The sequence below is a fragment of the Mobula birostris genome, chromosome 32 (assembly GCF_030028105.1).
Source record: "Mobula birostris isolate sMobBir1 chromosome 32, sMobBir1.hap1, whole genome shotgun sequence".
Lineage (NCBI taxonomy): Eukaryota > Metazoa > Chordata > Chondrichthyes > Myliobatiformes > Myliobatidae > Mobula > Mobula birostris.
The window spans coordinates 29,069,444-29,091,908 of NC_092401.1; the positions used below are offsets into that span (position 1 = coordinate 29,069,444).

Here is a 22,465-nt window from a genome sequence, read left to right on the forward strand (position 1 = left end):
CAAGGAATACAGTCCAAGAGCGGACAAACGTTCCTTATATGTTAACCCTCTCATTCCCGGAATCATTCTAGTGAATCTTCTCTGTACCTTCTCCGAAGTCAGCACATTCTTTCTTAAATAAGGAGCCCAAAACTGCCCACAGTACTCCAAGTGAGGTCTCACCAGCGCCTTATAGAGCCTCAACATCACATCCCTGCTCCTATACTCTATTCCTCTAGAAATGAATGCCAACATTGCATTCGCCTTCTTCACTACCGACTCAACCTGGAGGTTAACTTTAAGGGAATCCTGTACGAGGACTCCCAAGTCCCGTTGCATCTCAGAACTTTGAATTCTTTCCCCATTTAAATAATAGTCTGCCCATTTCTTTTTCCTACCAAAGTGCATAACCATACACTTTCCAACATTGTACTTCATTTGCCACTTCTCTGCCCATTCTTCCAAGCTATCCAAGTCTCTCTGCAGACTCTCCGTTTCCTCAGCACTACCGGCCCCTCCACCTATCTTCGTATCATCAGCAAACTTAGCCACAAAGCCCTCTATTCCATAATCCAAATCGTTGATGTACAATGTAAAAAGAAGCGGCCCCAACACTGATCCCTGTGGAACACCACTGGTAACCGGCAGCCAACCAGAATAGGATCCCTCTATTCCCACTCTCTGTTTCCTGCCAATCAGCCAACGCTCTATCCACGTATGTAACTTTCTTGTAATTCCATGGGCTCTTATCTTGTTAAGTAGCCTCATGTGTGGCACCTTGTCAAAGGCCTTCTGAAAATCCAAATATACAACATCCACTGCATCTCCCTTGTCTAGCCTACTGGTAATTTCCTCAAAAAATTGTAATAGGTTTGTCAGGCAGAATTTTCCTTTAAGGAATCCATGCTGAGTTCTGCCTATCTTGTCATATGCCTCCAGGTACTCTGTAACCTCATCCTTGACAATCGACTCCAACAACTTCCCAACCACCGACGTCAAGCTAACAGGTCTATAATTTCCTTTTTGTTTCCTTGCCCCCCTTCTTAAATAGCGGAGTGACATTTGCAACCTTCCAGTCCTCCGGAACCATGCCAGAATCTATCGACTTTTGAAAGATTATCGCTAATGCCTCTGCAATCTCCACAGCTACTTCCTTCAGAACACGAGGGTGCATTCCATCTGGTCCAGGAGATTTATCGACCTTTAGCCTATTCAGCTTCCTGAGTACTTTCTCTGTCGTAATTGTGACTGCGCACACTTCTCTTCCCCGCCACCCTTGAGTGTCCGGTATCCTGCTGTCTTCCTCGGTGAAGACTGATGCAAAATACTTGTTCAGTTCCTCTGCCATCTCCTCATCTCCCATTACAATTTCTCCAGCATCATTTTCTATCGGTCCTATATCTACTCTCACCTGTCTTTTACTCTTTATATACTTGAAAAAGCTTTTAGTATCCTCTTCGATATTATTTGCTAGTTTCCTTTCATAGTTAATCTTTTCTCTCTTAATGACCTTCTTGGTTTCCTTTTGTAAGGTTTTAAAGACTTCCCAATCCTCTGTCTTCCCACTAATTTTTGCTTCCTTGTATGCCCTCTCCTTAGCTTTAACTGTGGCTTTGACTTCTCTTGTCAACCACGGTTGCATCCTTTTTCCACTCGAAAATTTCTTCTTTTTTGGAATATACCTGTCTTGCACATTCCTAATTTCTCGCATAAACTCCAGCTACTGCTGCTCTGCCGTCTTTCCCGCCAGTGTCTCTTTCCAGTCAACTTTAGCCAGTTCCTCTCTCATGCCACTGTAGTTTCCTTTACTCCACTGAAACACCGACACATCAGATTTCAGCTTCTCTTTTTCTAATTTCACAGTGAACTCAATCATGTTATGATCACTGCCTCCTAAGGGTTCCTTCACCTCAGTCTCTCCAATCACCTCCGGTTCATTACACAATACCCAATCCAGTACAGCCGATCCTCTAGTGGGCTCAACAACAAGCTGTTCTAAAAAGCCATCTCACAGACATTCTACAAATTCTCTCTCTTGAGATCCAGTGCCGACCTGATTTTTCCAATCTACTCGCATGTTAAAATCCCCCACAATTATCATAACACTGCCCTTCTGACAGGCCTTTTCTATTTCCAGTTGTAATTTGTAGTCCACATCCCTGCAGCTGTTTGGAAGCCTATAAATAACTGCCATCAGGGTCCTTTTACCCCTGCGATTCCTTAGCTCAACCCATAAAGATTCTGCACCTTCCGATCCTATATCACCTCTTTCTAATGATTTAATATAATTTCTTACCAATAAAGCCACGCCTTCCCCTCTGCCTCCCTTCCTATCCTTCCGATACACCGTGTATCCTTGGACATTCAGCTCCCAGAGACATGCATCCTTTAGCCAGGTCTCAGTGATGGCCACAATATCATACCTGCCAATCTGTAGCTGTACAACAAGATCATCCACCTTATTTCTTATGCTGCGTGCATTTAAGTACAACACCTTAAGACCAGTATTTGATACTTTTTGCTTTGATTTCACTGCAACTTTATTGCACTGCAACTCATCCCAATGGCTACAAATTTGCCCCATCACCTGCCTGTCTTTCCTGACATCTTTATTGCTCACTATCTTAGATTTATTTCTGTTTCCCCTTCCTCTGCTCTATCATTCCAGTTTCCATCCCCCTGCCAAATTAGCTTAAACCCTCCCTAACAGCTCTATTAGACTTTCCCGCCAGGATATTGGTCCCCTTCAGGTTCAGGTGTAACCTGTCCTTTTTGAACAGGTCATACTTCCCCCAGAAGAGATCCCAATGATCCAAGAATCTGAAGCCCTGCCCCCTACACCAGTCTCTCAGCCACACATTCATCTGCCTGATCCGACTACTCTTGCCCTCGCTAGCACGTGGCACAGGTAACAATCTCGAGATTACTACACTGGAGGTCCTGCTTCTCAGCTTCCTTCCTAACTCCTGGAAATCTCTCTTCAGGACCTCCTCCTTTGTCCTATCTATGTCATTGGTACCAACATGTACCAAGACAACTGGCTGCTCACCCTCCCCCTTTAGAATATTCAGGACCTGATCCAAGACATTCCGTACCCTGGCACCTGGGAGGCAACACACCATGCGGGTATCATAAGTGAACCAAACTGAGACCTTATCAACACTCCAGCAATCGAGTTTTCGTTTGTGATTTACTTCACAGAGTCAGAGTCATACAGCACGGGAAATGGCCCTTCTGCCCATCGAGTCAATACAAACCATCAAGCATACCCCATAAAACTATCCACAGGATCCGGATGCACAGGGACAGTGGTGATGGGCTTTAGATACAATACATACACTAAGTGGCGCCTCATGAGATCTGCTGCTGTCAAGTGTCATTCAAAGGGGCCTCTAGTAACCAGTGGCTCTGATGTCATCAGACTGCTGAACAGCCAATCACATGGAACAGAAAACCAAAGCAAGTGTTGATCATTTTTCTCGAAGTTCACTGTACAACATTCAAGTTAAACACAGTGATTATATACAGGACCATCAGCCAGAACTGTGGACCACTCATAAAGATACGTGAATCCAAAGCCCACTGTGGCAGCAGCAGAATTTAACTTTTGTTGAATTAATAGAACTTGAAAATATCATTGGAACACAGACAGACACAAACTGCTGAAGAAACCTTGCAGGTCAGGCAGCATCCATGGATGCAGGTTTGCAGAAGGGGGCAGAAACCAGAATAAGAATGTGTGGAGGAGAGGGGAAGGAATACAAACTGGCATGGGATAGGTGAGACCAGGTGAGGGAGGTGCTGGCTGGGTGCGAAGAGGGAGAGAGGAGGAGATTGACGATGTGTGAAACTGTGAGGTGATGGGTAGAAGAGATAGAGCTAAAGAATTAACCTGATAGGAGAAGGCAATGGACCGTGGAAGAAGGGGGGGGGGGAGAGGAGGAGGAAATCAGAGGCAGATGATGGGCGGGTGAGGAGGGCAGTGGAGGGAAGAAGAATAGTGAGAGGATGACCAGAATGAGAGAAAACAAAGGCGGTGGTGGTAAGTAAGGAGGATGCCTACCAGAAGTAAGAGAAATCGACATTCATGCCATCAGTTTGGAGTCTACTCAGAGGGACTATGAGATGTAGCTCCCCTGACCTGTGTCTGGCCTCATCATGGCCATGGCAAGACATGTCAGAATGGGGATGGGAAGTCAGATTGAATTGGGTGGCCACTGAGAGATCCTGCCTTCTGTGGCGGGCAAAGTGATGGAGCTCGAGAAGGTGGTATCCCAATCTATTTTGCGTCACACCACTGTAGAGAAGGCCAAACCAGGAGCTCCGGATACAGTAGATGACCTTGACAGACTCACAGGTGAAGTGTCACCTCCCTGGAAGGAGATTAAGGCCCTGAATGATGGTTAGGGAGGGGATGAATAGGTCAGTGGAGCACTTGTCCTGCATGCAGGGGTAAATGCCTGGAGGGAGGTCAATGGGGAGGGACAAGTGGACAAGGTTCTTGAACCCATCCTCATCCAAACCCATCTGAAACCACCCAACAGGATCAACCCACACTCCAAGTTCCCGCCCATTCTCTTTGATGGTGTCTCCTTCTCCCAGGATCATGTGTTTCCCCACTCCACCATTCCTCCCTTCAGTTCACAGTGACCATGGCACCACTGGCTATGGGAGTCCAGTAATGAAGGAGTGAGAGAGGGGCAAGTACAAACCTAGAAAGCAGTAGCTTTCATCTCAGAGACGTTAACCAGAACATGGAACAGTACAGCACAGGACTACCATGTTGTGCCGACCATTGCACTACTCCAAGATCAATCTAATCTTTCCATCATATGTCACCCTTCATTTTCCTTTCAAAACCAAGAGAGCACATCCTTCCCCTCCACCTTCACTCCTCACCTCTGACAGACCTCCTGTGCTTCCTTCATTGTGTGACCAGCACTGATGATGTCATCATGTTCAAAGGTCATCATGGCTTGCATTTCCAAAATGGTGGCATACACCAAAGCATGGTACATGCTCTCTTTCATCCTGTAAAAAGAATGAGAGACAAGTTACTGAACCCTGATAGTCCTGAGCACCTCAACCACAGAGTTAGCACATCGTCAGGGGGCGGTGGGGGGAATGGTTGTTCTCTTCCAGAGATGGCTGCCCGCTCCCATCTCATGTACTCAACATCCTCAAATATTTCTTCATTAATTCTAGACATGACTATTCAAATTCCCCTTGACAGCCACCACCCTTGCAAAATAAACTCATCTTAAAGCTCTGCTCAGTATCCTGACTCACTCCATGTCCTGCTTAACCTTCACCCCCTCATTTGTTGCTCCAAATTGAATCTTGGTTCATTATGACTTATTTAATTATTATTATTTGTTTTATTTTTCTATTGGCTTTTTGTAAAAGCTGGTCGGCTTTTGCACACTGTCTTTTCTGTGTGCAGTTTTCATTCATACTATATGCTTCTTAGTTTCTACTGTGAATGCCTACAAGAAAACAAATCTCAGGGTAGTATATAGTGACAAATACTATACGTAGTACTGTGCAAGCCTTAGGCAGCCTGGAATTTTTATATAAATTTTATTTTAGATGTTTATTTTTTTGTCTTCCACATTAGTTTGTCAGTGGAAAAGAGCAAATTTTAGATTTCCAAACATTCATTTTCCAAAAAATTGAATGTTACAGAGAAATGTTTGTATTTCATTAAAGAAAGTAAGATATTAAGTAACAGACCACTTTTCAATTAAAAGCAATTACTTTGCAGGTACATAGCCCAGTGCACGATTAAACAAAGATAACAAATAGGTTGCTAATGATCAACAATATAACAAGTTGAATGAACTAAATTGAATAACGAAACAGAAACGGGTGTAGAAGGAATCAAGCTGGGCGAAGGACAACCAAATTAAAAGGTGAGGGTGTGGCAGATGTGACAGTTTAACCTTCAAATCATCAATTCTTACACAATGGCAAGAGTGAGCATAACAACATGACACAAGGTAATCAGCATACATCAGCAAGGTCTCTCCCAGGCAGAAACTTCGCGGCATACAGAAGGTTTCAAGATGTGCTGTTCAAGCTCTTCTGAATAAGTACAAAGAAACAGGGAAGGTTGAGGACCAGACACAGAGTTGTCAGCCATGGAAACTGATTTCAGCAGATGAGAGATATATCTAACCGACATCCCTTCTAAACCGGAAGTCCATCCAGCACTGCTACCAGCTCTGAACTCACAGAAACCACTAGAACCCAAGTATACCCCTCTACAGTTCAGAGAAATTTTACAGAGTGGTCTTCATGGAAGAGTTGCTGGCAAAAAGCCATTTCTCCAAACTGGAAACAAAGCCAAGAGACCCACCCACGTACAAAAACACAAGGACTGGGCTGCTGAACAACAGCAGCAAGTGCTCCAGACTGACAAGTTAAAATTTGAGATTTTTGTTTCAAGCAGGAATCAGCTTGTCCATAGAACAGCTGGAGAGCACTACATGGGTGAGTGTCTGCAACCAACAGTGAAGGACGGCAGAGGTTCCCTACAGGTTTGAGGCTACGTTTCTGCGAATGGAATTGGTAATCTGGTCAGAATTAATGGAATTCTCAATACCGAGAAGTACAAGCAAATTTTCATCTATCACTCAATACCAACAGGGAGATGACTGATTGGTCCCAAATTCATTCTGCAGCAGGCCAATTGCCCCAAATACATGGCCATGGTCATAAAGAGCTATATTCAGCAAAAAGGAGTTTGGCAACAGATGGTATGTCCTCCACACCCTGATCTCAACATCATCCAGGCTATCTGGATCACCTGAAGAGACAGAAGCAGGTGAGACAGCCAAGGTCTGCAGATGAACTGTGGCAAATTCCCCAAGATGGTTAGAAGCTACCAGCCAATTTTCTTATAAAATTGCATGACAGAGAATTGATGGGGTTTTAAAGGCAAAGGGTAGTCACACCAAATATTGATTTGATATAGTTTATTTACTCTTTACTACTCTATATAATAATTTATATATTTAGAAACATTATTTTTGAAAGTATCTTTGCTTTACAGAATATTTACATGTGCACAGTACTGTAATTTGATAATAAATTTACTTTGAACTTTGAATCAGAATCAGGTTTATTTTCACTGTCATATGTTGTGAAATTTGTTGTTTTGTGGCAGTGTAGTTCAATATATGAAATATACTATAAATTACTGTAAGAAATACAAATCTGTGGAGTCAGTAGAACGTAAAACAGGGGCTTATATGGGAGGCAGGGTTTGAGGGTCGGCACAACATTGTGGGCTGAAGGGCCTGTACTGTGCTGTACTATTCTATGTTCTAAAACCAGGATCCATTGGCTCAGGGAGCACCAACATCCCAGTCATACAATAGTGAGGTGCACAGGGTCCAGCAACAGAATTACCCAAGGCAAACTAATGTCTCCATGAAAACAAAGACTTCACTTAGTGCCTGGAAGGAATACTCACTCTGAGCCCCAAAGGGACAAAGGGATATTAAAAACATTTCTTACTGCAGTTGTGGTGAGATTCATTTTTCATTCTTTTTTTTATTCTTCTCTCTGCACAATCCATCCCTCTCCAAATGACCCAACCTAAAGCTATCGTTTGACAGTACTTCCCTGGAAGAACTATTGCAGCAACACGGACTGATGGAGCCAGATTAAAAGTAAACCACAAGAAACCAGAGCAGCTCAATGGGTCAGACACCATCTATGGAGGGAAAGAAACAGATGGCGTTTCAGATTGAGACTACTCAAGGTACTTGGTAGAAGCAATAGAGGGTCACCAGCAAGCACATTTACAATGCAGTGTAACTATAGGAGGAAGGTGAAAATTAGCGTTAAAGGGTACTGGAGGGTACCTGACATCCTGTTAATCTGGGGTCCAAGAACATACAACATAGAACAGTACAGCACAGCAAAGGCCATGATGTTGTGCTGACCAGACAGTGGATTAAGTTCGATGGATCCTTGTCAGATGTCCCGTGTAAATTACCTACTCTGTGCCTACCTTTCTAACATTGCTATTCTTCATCTTTATCTCAGTTTCAGTCTGGATACTGAGAATCACCAACCAACAGGAAGGTATCAAATGGTTGGGGACACACTTCCACATTTCAGCAGATCAGTTTAAAGTCAGCCTCACTGAGGAGTGTGTCTTTATGTGGAGTGGATTCAACGGGCTGAGTAGCCTAATTCTGTTCCTAAGTCTTATATTCTTATCAGCTTCCAACAAATCACACCAACAGTTTCCCATTTCAGAATAGAAATTGGTTTATTATTGTCACACGCACCAAGATACAGTGAAAAGGTTGTCTTGCATACTGTTCATACAGATCAAATCATTACAGAGTGCACTGATGTAAAGATAATGATTAGCTTTATCACATGTACATCAAAACATACAGTGAAATGCATCATTTGCATCAAATCAAATCAGCAAGAATTGTGTTGGGCAGCCTACAAGTGTCATCATGTTTTTGGCATCAGCATAGCATATCCACAACTCACTAACCCTAACCCGTATGCTTTTGGAATGTGGGAGGGAATGGGAGCACCAGAGGAAACCCACACGGTCATGGGTAGAAAGTACAAACTCCTTCGGAGTTGAACCCGGCAGAAATTGAACGTGGGTCGCTAACGCTGTGATAACATTGTGCTAGCCACTTCTGTGCCACCACTAGAAAATAGAACATAACAGAATACAAAATGACATATAACAGCTACAGAGAAAGTCCAGTGCAGGTAGGCAGTAGGTGCAAGATCAGGAACAACCAATGAATTTGTCCTGGCTACAAGATTTCTTTACGGTGTTGGGGTCATGTACAAATATCATGGCAGCGCCAACCCTGACCTTTTCTTCTGTCTCACCAGCAAATCTGCTTTCAGTGCTAGTAATCAACCATGTCAGATTAATGGGTTCAAAACCAATCTCAACCCATGCCTCCCTACCATCAGTTGTACCTACAGGAAGGCAACATTCATCAAAGGTCAACACCATCTCGGCCATGGCATTTTTCACTGTTACCGTCGTGCAAGGAGATACAAGAAGCCTGAAGGCCCACATCACCAAGTTTAAGGAGAGCTACTTTAGATTCATTTTTAAAAATTTGACGCATGCATATTAAAACATACTATGAAATATGCAATTTGTGTTAACAACCAACACAACTCCCCACTATTAGACCTCTGAACACTCCATGAACCCTACCTCATTATCTGTCCTTCGTACTGTTTATTTCTGGTAACAATTCAGTGCTCTGACCAATATGCTTGTGGTAGCTGACCTCAGCAGCCAGGGTACTGAAGAAAGAAGACAACCTTGCCAAACTCACCGATCAGAACATTGAGTACAAGAGTTACTACCACCACTGGAGAGCTTGAGTAATAAAGACTGGGTAAGTTGAGCTTCATGTTTCCCCTGGAGTGTAGGAATCTGAAAGATGATCTTTTGGGGGTGGACACAGCCCAGCCCCACCCCCACCACAGAAAAAGCCCTCCCCACTACAGAACACATCTACAAGGAGCGCAATCACAAGCAAGCAACACTCATCATTAAGGGCCCACACCATCCAGGCCATGCTCTCTTCTTGCTGCTACCATCGGTTAGGAGGTACTGGACCCTTAGGTCCAACACCACCAGGCTCAGGAACACTTATTTCACTTCAAACATCAGAATTTTGACCCTTTTGTCACCTCACACTGAAACCATGGACTCACTTTCAAGGACTCTACAACTCATGCTCTCAGTATTACGTATTTAATTTTATTTGCACAGATTTTCTTATTTTGCACATTGATTGTTTGTCAGTCTTTGCAATGATTCTATTGTATTTCTTTGTTCATCTGAGAATGCTTGCAGGAAAATGAATCTCAGGGTGGTGTGTGGTGACAGATATGAACTTTGATAATAAACTTATTTCGAGATGCAGTGCAGAACAGGCTCTTGTGACCCACCAAGATGCGTTGCTCAGCAACCCACCACTTAAACACTACTTTGAACTTAAATCAGTGCGGTCTTTTTCCCAGGGTAAGGGAGCCTAAAACTGAAAGGCATAGGTTTAAGATGAGAGGGGAAGATTTGAAGAGGAGCTGAAGAGAATCCTGTTCACAAAAGCAGTAGCAGGTCATGGATCAAACTATCAGCAGGAATGGAAGAGGTGGGCACAACTGCATTTAAAAGACACTTGGACAAATCAGAACAAGAATCAAGTGCAACATCACTGACAAATCCTTAGAAATAGGTGACATAGAATCAAAAGACGTAGAATCCTTGTTAGTACAGTTAAGAAATTGCAAGCGTAAAAAGACCCTGATGGGAGTTGTATCCAGGCCTCTGGAAATAACCTGGAAAATATGTAGTTCAGGTGGCTGATGGTTGGTTTGTGTTGTTCTCCAATCTTGGCAATCCATTTGCAAACGTTTCAACACCATATGCAGAGACATCATCAATGCACTGTTCACTTGTGGTGTGTCCTCCAAATGCTTGGCCTTTATCTACCCATCAATCAGCTGATTGATCATCATTACAGAAGCTCAGTTGTGACGTAGGAAGGGGTAGGTAGCGTTGAGGTAGCCAGGGTCTTCAGAAGGACTTACACAGATTAGGAGAATGGGCAAAGCAATGGCAGATGGAATATAGTGTCAGGAAGTCTATGGTCATGCAATGTGGTGGAAGGAACAGAGGCGTAGACTATTTTCTAAACGAGCAGATAATTCAAAAATCAGAGGCGCAAAGGGACTTGGGAGTCCTTGTGCTGGATTCCCAAAAAATTAACTTGCAGGCTGAGTTGTTAGCTTTATAAGACATTGGTTAGGCCTCACTCTGGAGAAATGTGAGCAATTTTGGCCCCTTTATCTAATAAAGGATGAGCTGACAATAGTGAGAGTTCAGAGAAGGTTCACAAGAATGATTCTGGGAATGAAAGGGTTATATGCGTTTGATTGCTCTGGGCCTTTACTCGCTGGAATTTAGAAGAACAAGGGATCTTATTGAAATTTATCAAATATTGAAAGGTCTAGATAGAGTGGATGCGAAGATATTTCCTATAGTGGGGGAGTCTAGGACCAGATGGCACAGCCACAGAAACAGAGGGACATCCATTTAGAACAGAGATGAGAAGGAATTTCTTTAGCCAGAATGGTGAATGTGCAGAATTCATTCTCACATGCAACTGTGGAGGCCAGGTTACTGGGTGGAGGTTGATAAGTTCTTGATTAGTCAGAACATGAAAGGTTACCGGGATAAGGCATGAGAATGGGATTGAGAAAGAAAACAGATCAGCCATGATGAAATTTCAGAGCTGAATGGCCTAATTCTGTTCCTATGCCTTATGGTTTTAAGACATGGGTTGTGAAATTCATTGTTTTTCAGTAGTAGTACAGTGATACATGAATAAGAAATAGATATTAAAAACTAAATTAAGTAAATAGTGTAAAAAGAAACCAAAAATAGTGAGGTAGTGTTCACGGGTTGGTTCATTGTCCGCTCAGAAAATCTGATGTCAGAGGGGACGTATGCATAGGCAAGCTTTAGATGGAGATGGGACCAATATAGGGAAAATGGGCATAGCTGAGATAGGTGAAGTTGGGCCGAAGGCCCTGCTTCTGAGCTGTATGACTTATGACTCACTTCCACGAGAGCTAACTGCCAAGGATGTTGGACTCCACCCTGATATCTTCCCATGTGACCGAGAACCCAGCTCTGCCTCTGGGAATCACCTTGATCTTTTCTTCCCTCCAGCTACAAACAGGCATGAAAGTTACTGCAGGAAACTTCTACCCTGTCTGGGAGCAACAGTGAATATCTTTGACTAAAATAGCAAGTAAAATGTGATCAAGCTGCCAGGCCAAACAGGGAGACAGCAGATGGATATGATAACCCTGCCAATCTCAGGGACGATCTCCCCAGTGTCTTGCCCAATGCTGAACTATAAGACCACTTAGACATCGGAGCAAAGTTAGGACAATCGTCCCAGAGACTGCTCCACAAATCCATCAAGACTGATTTATTATCTCTCTCAACCCCATTCTCCTGCCTTCTCTCCACACATAACCTTTGACACCTCTACTAATCAAAAACCTATCAACCTCCACCTAATGACCTGGCCTCCACAGCTATGAGTTACACCGATTCACCACTTTCTGGCTAAAGAAATTCCTCCTGACCTCTGCTCTAAAGGGATGCCTCCTTCTATTCTGAGAATGTGCCCTCTGGTCCTAGAAAATATCCTCTTCACATTCACCCTATCTAGGTTTTCCAATATTCAATAGATTTCAATGAGAACGCACCCCCCACCCCATTCTTCCAAACTCCAGTGAGTACAGGCCCAGAACCATCAAACACTCCTCATACATTAATCCTTGGATTTATTCTCGTAATCTCTTCTGGACCCCACAATCAACCACCCCAAATCCAATGTTCCCATCATCACTGTGGAAGGCTGCTGTGCACAGGTTAGCAGTTTTTACAAAAGCAACCACTTTGCTAATTGCAAAGTTATTTGGGACACCTGGTGGGGGCTACAATGGGGAGGTTGAAAATATTTCAGTTCTGAAAAGAGTTTAAACTCTTTAGGACTGCCCCTGTTTTCTCACTCTCTCCCACTGGAAGGGGGCATTTTGTTTGTATTACCATTAAGTCAGTTTCACACTCTACACGGTCTTATTGCTGAAGATTTGACAACAACTTGTCATGGTCCGGATTGGGGTCCCTTTAAATTTACCTTGTTTATGTTACAATCCGGACCACTGATTCCCTGTTTTCCCGTGTCCCTCGGCTTTGGTGATTAGAGGCAATTAACACTTGGCTAAACCGGTAGTTTATAGTCCCCGGCTTTCAGCCGTTCGGCGCAGGAGCGTCTGCAAAGTCATCAAAGGTACGGTGTGCCGATGTCATCTGGCCGGAGCAAGCCTAGTCTCTGCCGAAGCGAGTGCCGGTAATTCGCCTTCCTCACCGGAGCAACCCTGTCCAGTTACCTCGCCGAAGCGAGCCTGCAAAGTTTCCTCATCAAGGTGGGTCCGTCAGTTAACCCGCCGGAGAGAATCAGGAGCCACTGTCTGCTGTTCCTGGGCCGAGTCTAGAGCTCGCCACTACCCGGAAGGTCCAAGTACCACATCCTGGCTCCGGCGGCATCCACGTACCACGTCCAAGTCCTGGCCCTGGCGGCATCCGGGTACCAAGTCGAGTCCTGGCCCTGGCGGTCTGTGATTCCTGTCCTACCCCGCTGTCTGAATCCCTTCTCTGTCCCTCTCGCCTCTGGACCTCGTCTGTAGCCCTCACCTGCACCTCGGTCTAGTTCTATCGTCGGAGCTAGATAGGAACTGTGTTGTTCTTTGGTGTTTGTCTTGTCCTCGCCTCCATGGGGTAAGTCAGGCCGTCTTGCCGTTGCTCCACGGGGGGTCATGTCTTGTCTTGTCTTGTCCTCGCCTCCGTGGGGTAGGTCAGGCCATCTTGCCATTGCTCCACGGGGGGTCTTGTCTTGTCTTGTCCTCGCCTCCGTGGGGTAAGTCAGGTCGTCTTGCTGTTGCCCCGCAGGGGCCATGAGTCCTGGCCCTATGTCCTGTACCCAAGGAGAGGTCCCGGCTTTGTGTTCTGTGTATGTGTCCATGGTTACATGTACCTGCTCTCCCGAGACCGAGGCTCTGTGTTTCCATGTTCCTCCTCTCCCTACCCCATGTCATGTCCTTGCCTGGTTCTGGGGTCCAAGCCAAAGGCAAGACCCAGGTACTGGGTCCTTGCCCAGTCTCTGGTTTGGAGTCCATACCCTAGCCACTTCATGTCTCCACTAGTTCTGGGATCCAATTCCGAGTCCTAGCCCAGACCCCTAGTCCCAGCCTAGTAGTAGTCCTGAGTCCTTGTCCAGTTCGCTATTTCCTGCTCCTGCCTAGCTCTCCTGGTATCGAACAATAAACTAAATCTAAGTAACCTCACAAGATGTGTCTTGCATTTGGGTCCACCCTTGCTCCCAAAGCCCCCGCCAGTGTGACACAACTTGGCTTTAGTGTTTAACACCCAGAGCCACATCATAAACTGCTGGTTTCGGATTCTGTTAATTTCTAACCCCAGGTGTATTGTACTAGAGAGGCACAGATAAGGATTAGAGAGGCACACATGCGGCAAGGATAATACACAGCCACTGTTGACATGCAAGGCATTAGTCAGCCAGGGCTCGTTTGCTGAAGGCAATGAAACCACCTTCTGAGCAAACACAAGAACACGTCAGCAGACTGTGACCCATAAGCCATGGCAGCTGCTGAGGACACCTGCAACTTTCTAGATGCTGGTGGGGAGGATTGGATGCCACCATTTCCACCTCATACCCCTGATGAAGGGTCTCAGCCTCAAACATCGACTGTTTATTCCCCTCCATAGATGCTGCCAAACCTGCTGAGTTCCTCCAGCATTTTGTGCATGAGGCTCCTGAAACAACGGGGATAGCTTCACTCATCTCAACACTGAACTCATCACTGAACACAACCTATGGACTCACTTTCAATCACTCTACAACTCATGTCCTCAGTCTTATTCATTTATTTATTTAATTATTTAATTATTTATTATTATTTGTGTAATGGCTTCTTTGTAATGTTCACTGTTGAGGTAACAGCTTCTCTGCAGCAGCCATGTTTGGGTTATTGCTGGAGATAACAGGACTAATAGCCAATTGGGGATTGTTGTTTTGTCTTGTGTATCTGGAAAGATGTTTTTGCAGTCTTTTAGTGAGGAGAGATGAAGAGAGAAGACGTGAGTGGGGAAAGCTGGTAGAACGCCATGGATCCAGTGGCCTGGGATCTGAGGGTCCGAAGGTCGGCGACATTCGGAGGAGACCGATGGTGGAAGAATGACTACTGAGTGAGCTCCAACTGGAACTTTGACTTGACTTGGGCCCTTTTTTTGATTTGTTTATTTTACTTTCATTACTATAAGATTCATAAAGTCTATCATTTAATTGCATATGGTGTACTGTCTGATATTTTGCGTTGTGGGTTTGTAACTGGGGGTATATTACACAGCATCCACACAAACGTGATGACCCACTTTGGTGGAACCGAAGGGTGTTTCCCCTCGACGAACACCAGCTGGGCAAGCCTGAGGGTTACATTTGTAAATGAGCAGTTTGCCTTTTGCACATTGATTGTCAGTCCAACAAAGTTGAGAAAATCTGTCAGTGCTTGTGTGGAGCTTTTCATTGATTCTATTGTATTTCTTTGTTCTACTGTGAATGGCTGCAAGAAAATCTCATGACATATATGTACCTTGATCATAAATTTATTTTGAGCGTTGCCTCATAGCCGGTGACTAAACTTGGTCAGCTCACTCTGTGGGGTGAGGAGGCAAGGATAACTTTCCTAGTCCACCCCAAAGGGAGTGACCTTTGTTTGTCTATCTCGACAGCCAGTTAGGTGTTGCCAAATCGGCAATTCTGGAATCACATGAAGTAGAACCTGATGAAACCAATGGTTTTAACAAGATCACAGTTGCCATGGTTACCATTGATAGGATCAGCCTTTTTCATTTCGCAGTCGCTCGATCAATAGTCCAGCATGAAATCCTACAGCCCATGCATCTCGTTACCTAACCCAGTCTGGACGAGGAGGAGTAAACCAATACTGAAAGAATGAAGGGGGCGATCTCATTGAAACCTACTGAATATTCAGAGGGCTTGATAGAGTGGACGTGGAGAGGATGTTTCCAACAGTGGGAGAATACAGGATCAGAGTGTACAACCTTAGAATACAAGGACTTCCCTTTAGAACAGAGATGAGAAGCAATTTCTTTAGCCAGAGGGTGGTGAATCCACGTATAGACATTTGTGGAAGCCAAGTCATTGTGCGTATTTAGAGTGGAGGTTGATAGGTTCTTGGTTAGAAGGGGTATCAAAGGTCTCAAGGAGAAGGTGGGAGAATGAGGTTGAAAAGGATAATATATCAGCCATGATGGAATGGCAAGCAGACTCGATGGGCTGATTGGCCTAACCCTGCTCCTACGTCTTACAGTCTTCTGGATAAATTCAGACTCATCTCAGTATTAGTTGGTGTCTTATGCTTCACATTCTCCTGGGGAAGCAACTGAATACGCAGAGGCATCAGTCTGAATCACTGGAATAATTGGTAGCAAAAAAGTCCCAAACATCCAACGGACAGGTACATGGATAGGAAACGTTTAGAGGGATATTGATCAAATGCCAGTAAATGGGGCCCTCTCAGGTAGGCAACTTGGTCAGCATGCATGAATTGAGCCAAAGGGCTTGTTTCTGTACCATATATGACATTATCATAGGCTTCTCATGACCATGTGGCACTCTTAACAAATTTCACAACATATACAAGTGATATTGAACCCGATTCTCAATAGGTCTCAATAGGTACATATAATGTATATGCAATATACATACTGAAATTCTTTTTCTTTGCAAGCGTCCACAAAAACAGAGGAGTGCCCAAAGAATGAATGACAGTTAAATGCTAGAACCCCAAAGCCCCCCAACTCTCCCGTCACACACATAAGCAACAGCAAAGCATCAATAAAGACATGATAGAGTTTAAGGGAATGGGGGATTCTCAGATCCCTGTAAACAATGGAATAAGTACTGACTATGTCTGTGACCGCAGTGTGTTTGAATAATGTCTCACAGCTGCTTTCTTTGGAGCAAGATAAGGGTTAAAGTTCACCCAGATCCATATTGATGTCTCTGGGCTTTTCACATCTTTTGATTTTGACAAAAAGCAGTACCTGATGGAAATTAGACAGAACATTCCTTTCTTAATTAAAGCACAAATTTGACGGATGTTCTTATCTTTGTAATCAAGTTGTGGTTCCAGCAAACCAGGTAGGACATTCTTTTCTTTAATTAAGGTGGCTGGAGTGTCTAACAAACTGATTGTTCTCTGTATCAATAGTCCATTGACTTGACCGGAATGGTTATCAAACTGATTGTTCTTTTGTATCGGTGGCCTTATAACTTCTGACAATTCTGACATCGGGCAGTGAACTTGTAGAACCGCCAGGGAGATGAGAAAGAGTCTCTCCCTGATGTCGGGTCCAAGTTCACTCGCTGGCTGAGCTCGAAGAAATAAACGGGTGAAAAGATAAGTAATGATCTTTTTGCGATGTCGTTATTTGATCCAGCAAAGTTACGTTTACAGACACAGATTTGCAGTACCCCAAAGACTACTTGTTCTCCCTGTAATTTGACATACCACAGACTCTCCCTCTCTCCTGAATATGGAAAAAAGAGGTGTCCCCGTTTCACAGCAAGAGAGGAGACATAACAAAACAACTCGCTGATTTATGGTGTTAAAAGTCTGTTGCATCGCTTTTTCTGAGCTCTGTGCCCAAAGAACTCTGGTCTCTGGGCGCACAGCCAGCTCGCTGCTTTCGATTTTCCCTGTACTCCCGCAACGCATCAGGTGGTGGCACTGGCCCTGAATCCGCCCACCTCCAGAGGCACGAAAATCCGGTACCCCGAAGGCACGCTGGTCTTCCAGGCCGCTAAGACTAGCACACCTCATGCTGCTGGATTTTCCTGGCTCTGAAGGTGGGCGATTCAGGGCCAGTGTTGACACCTGATTCTGATTTATATAGTCCCATTTCTGTTCTCCTGGAAAGTACTTAGACAACTATTTTTTCATAAAAGAATCTCGACAAAGAGACACAACAACCTCTCACTAAATATCAGCAAAACCAAAAAACTGATTATTGACTCCAGGAGGAAGGCGGCAGATGTCCATCAACCAATCCTCATTAAGGAAATGAACTTGGGAGAGGGTCAGTAACGTTAAACAACTTGATGTTAACATATCAGAAGATCTGTCCTGGACCAACACACAAGTGCCAACACAACAAAAAAAGGTTCGAGAGCGCCTCTACTTTCTTAGAAACTTGCACAGATTCATCATGTTGCCTAAAACTTTGACAAACTTGTAGACATGAACAATGGAGAGTATCCTAAGTGGCTGTGTCATGGCCGGCCCTGAGAGAGAAAAGTAATGGATACAGCCAGTCCACCACAGGCAAAGCCCTCCCCACCATAGATCACATTAAAAACCAAAACACCTAGCGATGTGCCAGTATCAAGCACCAAGTATTACCACAATATACCCACAATGAGTGGCAGAACAACACAGAACACAACAAAACAGAAGACAAAAAGCGACAAAACAACAACTGCAAAACAAGGTTCCTTTCCTACCCTCCAACCCATCCATATGGACAACCCTCCAACTCCAGGTGAGGTCTCCAGGCCTCCAGGTTTCAGCCATCAGGCTTCAACTTCTGATTGACCTACAGGCTTCAATTGTCAGTATCTACCCCTGGATAGCAGGTCCTCGAACTCTGGGCACGTGGACTTAAGATAACGTGTTACACTCACCTGCCCTTCATTCCACGTGCTATTTGGAACTAGCTGGATGAGAGAGATTAAAACCTGTCTCCTGATGATTAGATCAGACCTCTGGATCCTTAGTCCAGCAGACCAACCACAAGATCACCATTAAAGAGAATCAAGGTTCCCCAATACCATCTGAACATCCAAAAATCAGAACCCCTAACCATCAACCTCTGCTGCATTTTATTAAGTTACTGGCTTGGGAGTAAAGATTAGTTATAACTCTGGAAATTCCTACCTTGGTTTCAGACTCTCCAGGCTCTCACTGAATTGGTTGTTGAGGAACATGTCCATAGCAGACATACATTCATCCAGGCAGGTCTTCATGTCTACACCTGGGGAACTAAAGGAAAAACATTTTACTGATCTTTTTTTTTATTATTTAGAGATGCAGCACAGTTCTGGCCAAACAAGTCCACGGTGATCAATTACTGTATACCTATGTGACACCCTGCTTAACAGCATATACACATGAACAACCTCCAAGATAGATTTTACTCTACAGTAACATGTGGCAAGAGAAAATCAACATCAGTTATGGCTACCCCAACATTCATGGCTGCAGTGAAAGTCCTTTAAAACTACATGACCCACAGACTTTGTCAATATAGGGTGTGGAGGGGTGGGGAAAAGTCCATGACCAGAGGGCAGAGCCTCAGAATACAACAATGTCTCTCACTCAGCAAGACAAGGAGATGATTATTGACTTCCGGAGGAGGAAACCGAAGCTCCGTGAGCCAGTACTCATTGGGGGATCAGAGGTGTAGAGGGTCACAATCTTTAAATTCCTCAGTATTATTTCGGACCATCGGTCCTGGGCAAACGCCATTATGAAGAAAACATCGCAGCACCTCTCAAACAAAAGAAAATCGCTCCCTGTGCAACTCCCTTGTCCATTCATCCCTCCCCACTGATCACCCTTCTGGTATTTACCCTTGCACGCGGAACAAGTGACACACCTGCACCTGCACCTCCTCCGTCATTACCATTCAGGGCCCTAAACAGTCCACCAGAACAAGCAGGATCTCCCAGAGCCACCCACTTTAATTCCACTTCCCATTCCAAGATATTCATCCATGGCCTCCTCCACTGTCCTGATGAGGCCACACTTATGTTGGAGGAACAACACCTTATATTGTTTGGGTAGCCTCCAAACTGAAGGCACAAACATCAATTTCTCAAAACCAGTAATGCCGCCCACCCCTCCCTCACCATTTTCCATCCCCTTACCCCTCTCTCACTTTGTCTTCTTGCCCACCCACTGCCTCATTCTGGTGCTCCTCTCCCCTTTTCTTTCTTCCATGGCTTCTGTCTCTTTCACTAATCAACTTCCCAGCTCTTTACTTCATCCCTCCTCCTCCTCCTCCTCCAGGTTTCACCCATCACCTGGTGGTTCTCTCTTCCCTCCCCCCACCTTTTAAATCTACTCCTCAGTTGTTCTTCCTCCAGTCCTACCAAAGGGTTTCAGCCCAAAACGTCGACTGTACTCTTTTCTATAGATGCTACCCAGCCTGCTGAGTTGCTCCATCATTTTGTGTGTATAACGACACCTCTACTTTCTTAGGCAGTTGTGAAGATTCAGCATGTCATCTAAAACTTTGACAAATTTCTATAAATGTATATTGATTGCGTGTATCATGGTCTAGTATGGAAACAGTAATGCTCTTGAACAAAAAGGCATACAAAAAGTAGTGGATACGGTCCATTCCATCACAGGTAAAGTCCTTCCCATCACTGAGCACACCTACATGGAATGCTGCCCAGATAACTGATAATCAGGGACACACATCGTCCAGGTCATGTTCTCTCCTCCCTGCTGCCATTGGGAAGATGATACAGGAGCCTCAGGACCCACACCAGGTTCAGGAACATTCATTATCCTTCAACAGGTGCTTGAAACAGAGGGGATAACTTAAGTTGCCCCATCACTGAAATACTTCACCAACCTATGGACTCCCCTTCAAGGACTCTTCATCTCATGTTCCCGATACATATTGCATATTTTTTTTGTTTTATTTCTTTTCTTTCTTTTTGTATTTGCAGTTGGTTGGGGTTTTTTGTTGTTGATTTTATCGTGTTTCTTGTATTTACTGTGATTGCCTGCAAGAAAATGAATTTCAGAGTTGTAGGTGTATGGTGACAGACGTGGACTTCAATAATACATTTTCTTTGAACTTTAGAACAGAGATGAGGAGGAATTTCTTTCGCCAGAGGGTGGTGAATCTGTGGAATTCATTGCAATACGCGGCTGTGGAAGTCAAGTCATTGGGTATATTTAAAGCAGAGAATGATAGGTTCTTGATTAGTCAGGGCAAGAGAGGCTTACAGGGTGAAGGCAGGAGAACAGGGCTCAGAAAGAAAATAAATCACCCATGATGAAATACTTGATGGGCTAAAAGGTCCAATTTGCCCCAATGTCTCATGGCAGCCGGTTTATTGATTTATTTATTTTTATTTAGAGATGCAGCCTGGTAAAAGTCCCTTCCGGCCAGCACTGCCCTATTACATCTGGGTGGTCAATTAACTTACTAGCCTGTTTGACTTTGGGATGTGGAAAGAAACTAGAACGGTGGAGCAGACTCAATGGGCTAAATAGCCTAGTCCTCCTCTTATTTCTTAGGGTCTAATAAAGCCTGGGATTGCATTATCTCAGATCTGGAAAAGATAATACAGACAGTCCTTGGTTTACACAAGGGTTCTGTTCCTGAGAACTGCTCATAAGCTGATTTCTCCATAAGAAATGCCCATATTCTGTAGCTTACCCATACTGTATCACTCTCCATATACCTGCTATTTTTTTCAATTCATCGAACAATCAGAATCAGGTTTAATATCACTAATGTTATGAAATGCAGTATAGTGAATGACATAAAAATTACTGTAAATTACAATAGGAGACACATTTTTAAAAACGAATAGGGCCTAAATGCACTTTCCATTGGATTTATGTAATCCACGGGATCATTTCCACGAGCTTACCCTCATAACTGGACAGTCTGATCTCATATAAGTGAATCCTCAATCTGCAAGACCACAGTCATCTGCTAACCCTCTTGTCTCTCCCAATCTTCTCCCATCTGGAGCAAAATGAGCATTCTACCACCCCAGGAAGGTCTTCCCAAATTATCCCCTCTACCTACAAACCCATCCATACAAAGTCAGCAGGGAGATAAGATGGTTCAGGCAACGAGATATTTTATTAGTTGAGGTATAAACTCCAGAAGCAGGGTGGTCTTAGACAACAAATAACTTACTCAGGAGAAACTCTTAATGCTTCACTTGCATTTTGCAGCCTCCCAGTAAAGAACAGTTATTCCTTATTGGTTTCTTCTTTTCAAATCTCATGTTAAAGAGATCCACCATCACTTTAACAGCAACAATGGGGTTAGCAGGTGATTGTGGACTTGAAAATTGAAGGACTTATTCATCTGGGATCATGGGGCTGTCCGGCCTGGTTGTGACAGGATGCAGAGAATAAACTCAAGGATCTTCTGGACAACAAAACTCCAAATGGAAATGCCAAAAACCTACCACCATGAGTTGGAGACCCGTGGAGAATGAAGCACACAGCAGATGGATACTAAACATGGTAGCAGGCAGTAGTGACACACAACACCAAACCCAGATCAGACTTCACAAAGTTCAAAGTAAATTTATCAAAGTGCAAATATGTTATTACATCTACTTTGAGATTCAACTTCTTGCAGACACTTACAAGGGAAAATCCAATCGAATTTTATGAAACTATACAAAAGCATACAATAGAATTTACAAAAAAACTATAAACAAAGACTGACAAACAACCAATGTTCAAAAGAAAACAAACTGTAGAAATAAAAATAATACTGAGAACGAGTTGTAAAGAGTCTTTGAAAATGAGCTGTAGGTCGTAGAATCAGTTCAGAGTAATGGTCAGTGAAGATATTAACACCATGTCAGGAGTCGGATGGTTGTAGGATAATAACTGGTCCTGAACTTGGTGGTGTGGGACTCAAATCATCTTACCTCATGCCTAATGCCTCCTGTCCATTGGAGGGCATGGCCTGCATGGTGGTTAGTTCCCATTTAGAGTATTGTTTGCAGTTGTA

The 22,465-nt window shown here is 44.0% G+C and overlaps 1 protein-coding gene across 3 annotated transcripts in view; it reads right to left on the reverse strand.

The window, feature by feature from the left end:
• The window catches only part of LOC140191235 (tetratricopeptide repeat protein 39A-like), a 121,364-nt gene that overhangs the window by 73,144 nt on the left and 25,755 nt on the right, over positions 1-22,465 (reverse strand). For 2 of the 3 annotated variants that reach the window (XM_072248438.1, XM_072248437.1), the window contains exons 2-3: positions 18,616-18,720; positions 4,879-5,010 (exon numbers count right to left, since the gene is read on the reverse strand). In XM_072248438.1, coding sequence (XP_072104539.1) covers positions 4,879-5,010; positions 18,616-18,704 — 221 coding nt within the window. In that variant the 5' untranslated portion in view covers positions 18,705-18,720. Of the gene's footprint in view, positions 1-4,878; positions 5,011-18,615; positions 18,721-22,465 lie in introns of those variants that run through there. The other variant, XM_072248439.1, reaches the window with a different exon arrangement.